A 12,124-nucleotide genomic window follows, 5' to 3' on the forward strand; every position below is an offset into this window, starting at 1 on the left:
AAGGGTGGGCAAAAGTAGGTTCACAGTTGTGAGCACGCAAAATAGTTTTTCCAGACGAACAACTGTAAACCTACTTTTGCTCGCCCCTGCATACCTTCCCGGGGGCTGGAAAGTTGGGCTGTGGCATCGATGCACCCCATCAGGAACCACTGCACCTCGTCGCTGTTTGGCTCCCTTTCCAGCCCGCAGTTTGGAGTCAGGAGCGCTGGGTTGCAATCCGAGTTTGTTTCCTGCGGCGCGGACAGGCTGACTCCAGCCCCGGGCTGCGGGCTGCGGGCGGCGGGCGGCGGGCGGGAGCGCGCGGGGCGGGGCGGGGCGGGCCGGAGCGCGCGGGCCCCGCCGCCCGAGTCCCCTGGCCCGGCTCGGCGCGCTCAGCATGGCGGGCGCCTGGCTGCGACCGCTGGCCCTGGCCCTGACCCTGGCGCTGGCCCCGGGGCTGCCCGCAGTCCGGGCCGGGCAGACGCCGCGCCCGGCCGAGCGGGGGCCCCCGGTGCGGCTCTTCACGGAGGAGGAGCTGGCCCACTACGGCGGGGAGGAGGTACGCGGGGAGCTCGGGCCGAGGCGCGGGGGCGCGCGACCCGGAGGCCGCCCGCTCCGTCGGGGAGGCCTGGGCCGCGGCGGGCGCCCCCTCCCGGAGCCCGGGTTTGGAGCTGGGCGCCTGGCCCGCCCGGCCTCCTCGCTCCAGGCCCCATGGCCGCCCAGGGATAAGGGGGAGTCCTCAGCAAGCGAGGCGCCCAGCTTTCCCCCTTCGCTAACCGAGAAGTCCCCACCCACGCTGTCCTCTTTTCCCCCTCGAGCTGCCGCCTGGAGACGCACTCTGGCTGGTGGTCTGTAAGGAGCCTCAGAATGTTGGGGGGCAGACACTTCTGCCTACTCTTTGGGGGGAGTGGCGGGGGAGGAGGGGAGCTGAGCCCGCTCCTGGGTGCGGCGGGAAGTGGGGCTCGCCCAGGGGGGATCCAGGCTTTCCCTGCACTTCGTTTTCCGGCCCCTGTGTCCCAGGCCGCCTCTGCAGCCGACTCCTCGCCTGCTCCTGGCGCCTGTGCCCTTGAGGCTGAAAATCGCCGCTCTAGACCCCATGTCCTTTCCTCTTGTGCCAGGCGGTGGGTCCTTACCACATCGCCAACCCTACTCTGAGCACAACCTTATGCTGAGTCCAGTCCTACTAGTGAATCTCCAGACTTGGGGGAGACCTGGAGGGGCCCCAGCGCAGAGCCCAAGGAGAGAGAGTTCCGTGTGGGCGGTACGAGCAGGAGCACTACCCGGGGCTGCAGGATGGGGACGGAGGGAAAAAAATCCTTGGTTTTTTAAGCTGATGTCATTGGTTCATACCTAACTGAGGGAAGGAGAGAGGGAAGCTTGAGCTGGAAACAGGGTAAGCAAGGACTATTTTGGGTAGGGGGCCCACTGGCTGTTTGTAGGCAGAGGAAGGGAGGAGGGGCGGTTGAAGTTGGTCTATGTGATCATGGGGGCTGGCGAGGCAGGTCTAACATCTGTAGGGCAGGCTGCAGGAAGGAGGCCGGAAGCCTGGGCTGGAGCTGATGCCGCAGCCCACTGGGGTCTCTCTTCTTCCTTAGGAAAATCTCAACTCAGTCCTTAAGGCCTTTCAACGGATGCAATCAGTGCCCCCAGATTATCCAGGACAATCTCCTTTACATAAAATCAACCGACTGTTGATGTTAATCACATCTACAAAATACCTTCACAGCAACACCTCCCTAAGTGTTTGGTTGAATGACCATCATAATGGCTAGAATAAGAGTTCCTACTCTAGCCTGGCTGGTGTGCCTCAGTGGTTGAACACCCACCTGTGAACCAGGAGGTCACAGTTGTTTTTCTGGTCAGGGCACATGCGGGGGTTGCTAGCTTGATCCCCAGAAGGGGGCGTGCAGGAGGCTGCCAATCAATGATTCTCTCTCATCCTTGATGTTTATCCCTCTCTCTCTTCCTCTCTAAAAATCAATAAAATATATTTATGTACTTTATATATGTAGAGTTCCCACTCTATATAGATTTTTCGGGAGGGAGAATTAAATGAGATGGTGATGTTCGAAGTGCTTTTCTCTGTCTGTTACCTGTGGTCAAGAAAACACTTGAACTCAAGCTCCATGAAGGCAAGAACCCCAGAGAACGCCAAGCAGCATGTTTTGGGACATTTTGAAATTCTTATACACCCAGCTGTGACTCCCACCCTCACCCTGGCCTGTGAGCCACCTGGCTGCTGTCCCTGTCACTGGACGGGGCTCAGACAAAGGAAAGATCAGGTCCTGGGTGTCCAGTCACCCCAACCTGACCCGACTTCACGAGGCTAGAAAATCGCACCATCTGCTCTTGTCTTATCCTCCTTTGGGAGGAAATTAAGGTAACATTGTATACCCAGGAATACAACAAAAAATAAAGTATAGAATTCCTCAGAACTGTGGGGAAACAGCATTACTTGTATTTTCCTAGCATGGTAAATTGTGTTTTGAAGGACAAACTGATAAAATATAAAAGGCGATTATGTTGTTCATATTCTTTGGCCCAAGAATTCCACATATTGAAACAGGCCTCAAGGAAATAATTCACCAAATTAGAAAGTAACTCATAGAAAGATATTCATAATTCTGCTGTTGATAGTTCTAAGAAATTGGAAACCACCCAAATACCCAAAGTAGAAGAATAGCTAAACTAACAGGTACTAAGTATCACTAATACGAAATATAGCAGTTTAAGGGGCAGCCATTTTGGTTATTTCAATACATGCAAATGTTTAGATGAAGTAACGTCACCTATAAGAAGCAAAACATGCCCAGCCGCTGTGGCTCAGCATTGACCTATGAACCAAAAGGTCACGGTTTGATTCTCAGTCAGGGCACATGCCCAGGTTGCGGGCTCGATCCTCAGTGTGGGGCGTGCAGGAGGCAGCCGATCCATGATTCTCTCTGATCATTGATCTTTCTATCTCTCTCCCTCTCCCTTCCTCTCTGAAATCAATAAAATATATTTTAAAAAAGAAGCAAAACATAAAATAGATAATTTATACTAATTATGTCCACGTACATTTTCCTTTTCTTTCACGAAGGTGAAAGAAAATTTGGAATGATTTAAATAATTCATCATTTAATATTCTTTTGAATTTTTGTTTACATAGAGTTGCTTCAGTTCCTGATTAAAAAAAGAATGGTATAGCCATGGGCTTGTCGTGATATTTCTAACTCTTCCAAGTTCTTGGGAGTGGGCACGACCATGGTGCAGGCAGGGGCGAGCTTGCTGAGGACGCCTTACGGAAGCTGCTTTGCGACTCTCCCAGCTTCTCTCCTCTGCTCAGCCCAGGCGGGAAGAGATATTACTAACTTGAGCTGGAAACGCTGGGCTCTTCGCCGCCTCCTCACAGCTTCTCTCCTGCTTTCTAGGAAGATCAGCCCATCTACATGGCGGTGAAGGGCGTGGTGTTTGATGTCACTTCTGGGAAGGGTAAGTGGCTTGGCTTTCTGAGTCCTTATTTCTGGAGAGCTTGGCAGGGTGGGCCCTGGAGGGGTGAGGAGAGGGAGGGAATTCAGGGCAAGTCCTTTGTCCCCAGATGGAGGGAACAATCTTTGTCAGTGTTGGGCAGATGTTTCCTAATAATGTCCATCTCCTGCTCAGAGCCTTCCCTGGCTCCCATTCCTATGGAATCAAATCCATATTTGATGATTTACCCTAGTTGAAGCAGTGAGAGGAAAAATGTTACAAAGAGTTGGGATCGTAGAACATTTTAATGCCATTTCATTGTTTCCCAACTGTTAACTACAAATGCTATGGAAGTAGTTTTGTCATGGTTCATTGTCTGATACAAAGGATGTTGAATGGAAATAAACTTAGATTCTACCAACTTTTTAAAAAATCCTCACCCAAGGATATTTTTCCATTAATTTTTTAGAGAGTGAATGGGAGGTAGGGGGCGGGGGAGGAGAGAAACATTGATTTGACCAAGAATCAAAACTGAGACCTTTTGGTTTGTGGGATGACGCTCTGACCACTGAGCAGCCAGCTGGGGTGGTTCTCCCAACATTTAAGAAAACTGAACATTTTCCTTGCTTGGATTTAAAATTTTTTTTTTTTTTTTTGGATTTTAAATATTTTTAAGAGATTATTTTTGTATCTCAGCCCTGCAATGTGCGACTCATTCCGTATTCTGAATTACTCGAATCCAAACTGATGGCTGGGGGTTACTGCCTTCCCTCCCCTCGGGCCTGGAGCCTTTCTGAGGATCGGGTTGGACCTCGGACCCCCTGCCCCCCGGCCACTGCCACGTGCAGCCTCCTGGCTGCCCTGCGTGCACATCCTCACTCACATCCCGCTCCTTCCTCCCCACTTCAGAGTTTTATGGACGAGGAGCCCCCTACAATGCCTTGGCCGGGAAGGACTCCACCAGAGGAGTAGCCAAGATGTCCCTGGATCCTGCAGACCTCACCCATGACACCGTGAGCCAGATTCTGAGCCTTTGTCTCATGTTCCACCCCCTTGGCCATGGCCTGCTTTTCTTTCTTTTCTTTTCTTTCATTTTTTTTTTTCTTTTTACAATAGCAAAGCTTCCTAACTAGGCTGCATTCCAGTCCACTTGGTGTGGCAGCCAACTGTTTTCTTGCAGTAGATATCCTACGGTGCCACTCCTGGTCAGAAACCTTCCGTGGCTCCCCAGGGTCAAGTCCAAACTCATGAACTCGTGATCATGTTCAGGAAGCGTCACAGTTTGGCTCCAGCTGGAGTTGGCAGCCCCAGCCCTGACAGTCTGCACTGCCACCCCCGCCTCTTACAGATCCGCTGTTAGTCTCTGCGACCCACTCCCCAGGCCACCCTCGGTAGCTCAGGGGATGAATCGGGGGGGGGGGGGGGTTGAGGTTGAGAAGCTGAGTCTCCCCCATGCTCACATTTCTGTGAAGGAGAAGGAAGCATGAACTAAAACCACCTCAGTGCCTGTGTAATCCCAACAGAAAGGCTGGCCTTCACCCAGCTGTGCTCTAATGAGCCAAACTCTTAAACTGCCACATTACAGAAACAAATTAAGAACTTAGGAGGGTGTATAAATCTATGATGGGAGGACGTAGGGAGCCGTGGAATGAACCAGTGCACCCCGTCCTGTCCCAGGCTGGGTGTCCTCTGGGGTCCTGAATTCCTACATCAGTTGAACAGCACAACACAATGAAGCCATTGTGCGCCCCCCCCCCCCCCATCACTCCCCACCCCACAGGGTTGTCTCTTACAAAGTCAGTGTCCATTATTTGGTTTGTTGAGGTGTTTTTTCTCTTGCACGAGGGGTGTGGGGAGAGGAGGGCGGGGTTGGCGAGAGGCCGTGCCAAGCATGATTCTCTCATTTCCACCCCCCACCCCTGTTTCTTGGTTTTTTCTCCTCAAGACGGGCCTCACGGCCGAGGAGCTGAAAGCCCTGGATGACGTCTTCACCAAAGTGTACAAAGCCAAATATCCCATCGTCGGCTACACGGCCCGAAGAATCCTCAACGAGGACGGCAGCCCCAACCTGGACTTCAAGCCCGAAGACCAGCCCCATTTTGACATAAAGGACGAGCTCTGATGTTCCGTCTGTAAGAGCAGGTTCTTGGGATGGTGGGGCAGAGACACGCTTGGCTCTCTGGTCACCTGGGTCTGAATAAAGCAGACGTCTGACCGGGACGCCGAACGCCTCTACTGTCCTGGGTCACGTGCTCTGTGCCCCTGGGTCTCCTGCCCACGCGCCAGCCCGGGTGGTAGTAACAGCCTCGTCAGGGTCCCTCTGGGTGGCTGAATTAACCAGTGACTTTCATTTCTTCTTTATTATTTTTCTGTACTTGCCACATTTCTTACTGTGACCATGTTTGCTTTAGAATAAGCACAGAAATAAACTTATTTTCATAAAAGAATTCTTCCACATATGCCCTCTCCTTGGAGCCTCATCAGCACCACTAGTAATGGGGAGCCTCCTGCTCTGTCTCCCCTGCCTGTGAGGGGGCCAGGCAGCAGAGGGTACCCACGAGCTGAGAGCTGAGGGTTAGGTGGACGGATAGAGAAAGGGAGAGGGAGGTAGTAAAGGGTCTGGTTTCCCTCCACGGCCAAGAGAGTGAACTGGCTTCAGCCCGCTCTGTAGTGGAGGGCTGGGGTCCAGTGTGGGCAGAGCCTGGCCTGGAGGTCATTCCAAGGACAGTGAAGGACACGCAACTCACGAGACTCCAGTCTGATTTCATAAGGAAATCCCTTTTGAAGGAGAATTTTCCCCTTTAGTGGACATTTGCTCGTGTCCAGAGATATTTTTAAATCTGTGGTTGTCACAACTGGTCTCTGGTGCGCAGGATGTTGTTGAACATCCTACAGTGCACAGGACAGTCCTCCGTGATAAGCAGTTATCTGGTCCAAAATGTCAGATGTGCTGAGGTTGAGAATCCCTGTTATAGACTCATCCTGGAGATTTTACCGTAGGGATGAATTTCTTTGACACAAAAACTTAGTCTTTTATTAAAATAAATAGCAGCTACCCCCAAAAGAGCATTTGTTCATTAAGCAGCAGAATCTCCTAGGGTGACTGGTCAGAATGCTGATGCCAGGCCCCAGGTAGTTCTAGAACGGGTGGGCAACCTTTTTGTGAGTGCGTGCCAAAACCAGCAAAATCTCTGACTCAAAATTCTTCTGTGTGCCAACCCTAATTTTTTGAGAACATGTTACACCTACTTGATATCTCTTAAGGTATGTGAAGAACCTTGAAGAAATAAAATTCACTTGAGCGACAAAAACACAGTATATGATGAAAAATACATTTTTTTTTAATGTATACATGTACACTGATAGTCCGTCAGAAAACTTTATGACTCCGTTTGATATTATCAGTGGGACTTTTGTTGCTGCATCACTGATGACAGAGATTTTACATCAGGTTTATATTTCATGACCTTCAGAGATATGCACGAGCTACTACTTTCATCCGTCAGGCTACTCCTATTACGAGACTTAACAAAATTCTCACTGAGAACAAAGATTCACAAGCGTATGTGGATGAAACCAAAACACTGGTCGGATCTAGGAAGGCAGGGAGAGTTAAGGCAGAGGCATAGAAATTGCTCTTCCCCTCTCTCGTCAATCCATGTCTATGGTCTTTAAGATAACTTGTTATGTAAAATTATTTATCTAAGATATACCTACACTGAATTTATCTGAAAAATAAAAAAGTCGATATTAAGAAAAAAATTGTAAATGGAAGATTATAAGAGGTTTCGCGTGCCAGCAAAAGTTACTGGCGTGCCATGATTGGCACGCGTGCCAGGGGTTGCCCACCCCTGTTCTAGAACATGGCCTGAAAACTTCATTAAAAAAAAAAAAAGGTTTTTATTGATTTTAGAAAAAGAGGAAAGGAGAGAGAGAGAGAAACATTGGCTGTCTCCTGCACATCCCCTCCTGGGGACTGAGCCTGCAACATGGGCATGGGCCCTGACCAGGAATCTAACCGGTGACCTTTTGGTGCATGGGACATGCTCAACCGAGCCTCAGCGGCCAGGGCTTGGGACTGCATTTTTAATGAGCTCCCGGGAGATTGTGATACAGATGGGCCCAGAAGTACTTGGAGAAAGGCCGCCTTTTGCCCCACCAGTCCCCTCTGCGGCATTTTCCGAGGACCAGGTTTGGCCTCCGCTTTACTCCTTAGTGTGCTCAGACTAGAGAGTCTAACGGTGAATTCCTGGGTCCCACTCAGGAAGCTGGGAGCTTGATGGCCATCCAAGACTAACTGGCCTGGAACTTATTAAGCAGAATTCTTTGGCTTGGAATTCAGGCCAAAGTTGTTCATGCAGCCGAGGCAGTCCTCACTGGGACTTTTTACCCCAAAACAAATGATGTAGAAAAGAATACAAATGGTTAGAAGTCCTCAGAACACTCAAGAGATGACTCACGTATGTGCCACCCATTTCCTGCATCATGAAGCAGCATGTGGGCTAGGACTCCATTCCTTAGGGCCCACTCTGCAGAGTGGGCAAGGTCTCCACCGTCAGGACCTGGGAGTGGCCCAGGACCACTGTTTCCCCAACCCCCACTCCTTCTCCCAGGACCTTCAGCTCTGCCCATCCCTGGCCCTGCACTTCAGCGGCCCCCTGCACCCCAGTAAGGGTCTTTCCTGAATGAGACTCATGTGGAGACCCCACATCAGCCTTGACCAGGACCAAGCACACAGAAAGCCAGGCAGCCCGAACAGGCTCCACACAGGGCGGTGCAGCTCAGGAGAGGGACACAGGCTGGCAGGGGGATTTATATCATTGTGCATCTGCAGGACCCAAAGAAAAACAGATCCTGGAGCCCACAGCCTGCTGCCCGCTGGCCCCTACTTCCGCATCTGCTTTAAAGGATTATATTTCCTCTTTACAAGACTCAGTCCAGACGCACCTCTGCCAGGAAGCCTTCCCCACCTCGGGGGTCCCCAGCAGCTTACACTCACCCACTTTGCTGTAATTGCCTACTTATGAGCCCGTCTCCCTGAAACAGGAGAGCCTCATCTAGGGTGGCCAACCTTTCTGGACTTTCCAGGTTCTGCACTGGAAGTCCTGCATCCCAGGAAACCCCTCGGTCCTGAGCCAACCTAGCACAATGCTCGTGTTTGATAAAATGAATGAATGAATGAATGAATGAATGAATGAATGAATGAATGAAAGCACTGGTACCTTCACACCCAGGTCACCCCTCTCCCTGGTGACCTTCTCCCACCCACTCTCAGGGATGTGGGTCTGAATCCCAGACCCCTTCCTGGGGATCCGAATAGCTGCCAACCTCCAGCCAAGGTCTCCAGCCCAGCCCGCTGGGCATCGCTTTCAGGATCACTCCTGGACCTACCACACCTGAGCCTTTCCACAGCCTTGTCATGTGGGGAACATATAAAAATAGTAAGTGGTTTCCCTAGCAACCACCACAGCAGATGGTAACCAGCATGGACAGTCTGGGAAAGCCTGAGGCTGGGAGGAAAGAAAACCCTCCCCCAAAGGTAACTATCCCATCCCATCCCATCCCATCCCATCCAGCCAGTCAGGGGCTGTCTGAGCTGCCTCTTCTCTCATGGCTTCCTGCAGACCACCTGCTCTGAATCCTGCTCAGACTTCATCCCTGCCAGTCCCTGTGTGGCTGCCTGTCCCCTCCCTGTGGGGTCACTGAGGTGCTCCTCTGACTGCCTGGCCCAGTCCAGGGCCTCACTTCAGGAGCCACCCGCCCGAGACTCGGCCTTGCTGCAGAGACTTGGCCTAGTATCAGGTGTGCCCATTGTGCAGGGCCTGTCCAGACCCTACCTGGGCTGTCTGGGCCTCTGCCCAGGTCTTCAGTGCCCTGGCTCTGGGCCCAGCTCCACCCTCCAGCCAGGCCCAGGGCCTTGTGCTTCCAACTCTCCCCCTTGGCTCAGTCTAGGCACCACCTGAGACCCTGCTCTGGTCACCACCATGACACCCCTCTGGGAGGAGGAGAGGGCTGGGACTCCCAGGCCGAGATTCTGGAGGCCCGGGAAATGGGAGTCGGGGGCACGAGCTGTGGAGGGTGCAGGGGGAGGAGAACTGAAAAGTGTTGCCAACGGGTGAAGCAGAGTGAGCTGCAGACTAAGGGAAGCGGGGCTCTCGGAACCAGAGAGGGAAAACCCAGTGGCTGAGAGGGAGCTTGGAGGCAGAGCCTGGAGTGGGACCCTGCAGTGTCCTGTGTCCCAGAGTGGAAGCCCAGGTCCCAAGCCCCAGCAGGTGTTGGGGGGGAGGGGCTGTCCTGTTTGGAGCTGGCCTGGTCACTCATGCTCTTGCTGTCTTGTTGGTGAGTGAGACTTTGGCTTCCCTCTCATCCCCGCTTCCTGGGATATTCAGTTTGCTGTATCTTCTTGGCTGTGAGCAAGCCCACCCTGTACTCATCCCGCCCAGCCACACCTGCTTCCTGCATCCTCTACCCACTCACCCCCTTAGTTGGTGTTGCTGTGGCCCAGTGGGCCCCTGGTCCACGCCCGCTGCTGTGTCGATGATGATTTCAATGGCGGCACTTCATTGTGCTAGGCCAGCGGTCGGCAAACTCATTAGTCAACAGAGCCAAATATCAACGGTACAACGATTAAAATTTCTTTTGAGAGCCAAATTTTTTAAAAAACTATATAGGTAGGTACATTGTTATTAACTTAATTAGGGTACTCCTAAGCTGGCCTTTGCTAAAAACATCCTCAGTCTGATTGAGGTACGTTCCCTGAGGTCGACCCCTTCCAAAACTCTCCCATCCACACTTGTCTTGTATACAGTACTTGTTTCGTCTATCTCCTTTCGTTCATCCTCTCTGTATGTCCAAACCATCTCAACGTACCTTTCTCAAGCCTCGACACTACATCTTCTTTCACTCCACAACGTCCCCTAAAATTAACTTAATAAACTACTTAGAGGGGGAGAACCAAGATGGCGGCATAGGTTAATGCCGGAGTTTGCTGCTTTGAACAACTACTTCAAAAGTGAAACCAAAAAACGGAAGGGACATCACCCAGAACCACAGGAACGCTGGCTGAGTGGAAGTCCTACAACTAGGAGGAAAGAGAAACGCATACGGACACTCAGAGGAGGCGCAGTGCTGAAGTCAAATTCTGAGGTGCGGAGTGCGCATGGAGCGGGCTGGCGGCGGAGGGCGCGGTTGGCGTTTTCAATCGGGAGGGAGTCGCAGACTCTGAGCTCCAGACCCAGGCGAGTCTTTAGGGACCCAGACTCAGGCGGGAGAGGCGGGACTGTCTGGCTTCGGTCAGAGCCAGTGCAGCTTTCTCTCCGGGCTTTGCAGCGGGTGCTGGGACTCAGAGAGGCAGAGCCCCTGGGGACAGGACTGAGAGCCGCCATAACTGCTCTCTCCGGCCCACCCTGTTGATCCTGTGCGACCCGCCCCGCCCAAGCCCTGCACAGAGGCATTTGCCGGATAGCCTCAGGCAAAGGCTAGATTAGCACCTCCCTAGAGGACAGAAGTTCTCTCACTGCTGACACAGCTGATTCTCATAGCCACTTGGCCTGGAGGTCAAACCCTCCCTGGAATTAGCTACAACAATCAAGATTTATCTATAAGACTGCGAACAAAGACCACTAGGGGGTGCACCAAGGAAGCATAACAAAATGCGGAGACAAAGAAACAGGACAAAATTGTCAATGGAAGAAATAGAGTTCAGAACCACACTTTTAAGGTCTCTCAAGAACTGTTTAGAAGCTGCCGATAAACTTAATGAGATCTACACGAAAACTAATAAGACCCTCGATCTTATATTGGGGAACCAACTAGAAATTAAGCACACACGGACTGAAATAACGAATATTATACAGACGCCCGACAGCAGACCAGAGGAGCGCAAGAATCAAGTCAATGATTTGAAATGCGAGGAAGCAAAAAACATCCAACCGGAAAAGCAAAATGAAAAAAGAATCCAAAAATGCGAGGATAGTGTAAGGAGCCTCTGGGACAGCTTCAAGCGTACCAACATCAGAATTATAGGGGTGCCAGAAGATGAGAGAGAGCAAGATATTGAAAACCTATTTGAAGAAATAATGACAGAAAACTTCCCCCACCTGGTGAAAGAAATGGACTTACAGGTCCAAGAAGCGCGGAGAACCCCAAACAAAAGGAATCCAAAGAGGACCACACCAAGACACATCATAATTAAAATGCCAAGAGCAAAAGATAAAGAGAGAATCTTAAAAACAGCAAGAGAAAGTAACTCAGTTACCTACAAGGGAATACCCATACGACTGTCAGCTGATTTCTCAACAGAAACTTTGCAGGCCAGAAGGGAGTGGCAAGAAATATTCAAAGTGATGAATACCAAGAACCTACAACCAAGATTACTTTATCCAGCAAAGCTATCATTCAGAATTGAAGGTCAGATAAAGAGCTTCACAGATAAGGAAAAGCTAAAGGAGTTCATCACCACCAAACCAGGATTATATGAAATGCTGAAAGGTATCCTTTAAGAAGAGGAAGAGGAAGAAAAAGGTAAAGATACAAATTATGAACAACAAATATGCATCTATCAACAAGTGAATCTAAGAATCAAGTGAATAAATAATCTGATGAACAGAATGAACTGTTGATTATAATAGAATCAGGGACATAGAAAGGGAATGGACTGACTATTCTTGGGGGGGAAAGGGGTGTGGGAGATGTG

General features: G+C 51.0%; 1 protein-coding gene across 1 annotated transcript; it reads left to right on the forward strand.

The window, feature by feature from the left end:
* Positions 1-313: 313 nt before the first annotated feature.
* Positions 314-5,876, forward strand: NENF (neudesin neurotrophic factor). Its single transcript, XM_059675432.1, has 4 exons — positions 314-538; positions 3,393-3,453; positions 4,339-4,442; positions 5,375-5,876. Exons 1-4 carry the CDS (start codon positions 377-379, stop codon positions 5,549-5,551), a joined length of 504 nt encoding a protein of 167 aa, XP_059531415.1. The 5' UTR covers positions 314-376; the 3' UTR covers positions 5,552-5,876.
* The last annotated feature ends 6,248 nt before the right edge of the window (positions 5,877-12,124 follow it).

Source organism: Myotis daubentonii, chromosome 18, assembly GCF_963259705.1.
Source record: "Myotis daubentonii chromosome 18, mMyoDau2.1, whole genome shotgun sequence".
Classification (NCBI taxonomy): domain Eukaryota; kingdom Metazoa; phylum Chordata; class Mammalia; order Chiroptera; family Vespertilionidae; genus Myotis; species Myotis daubentonii.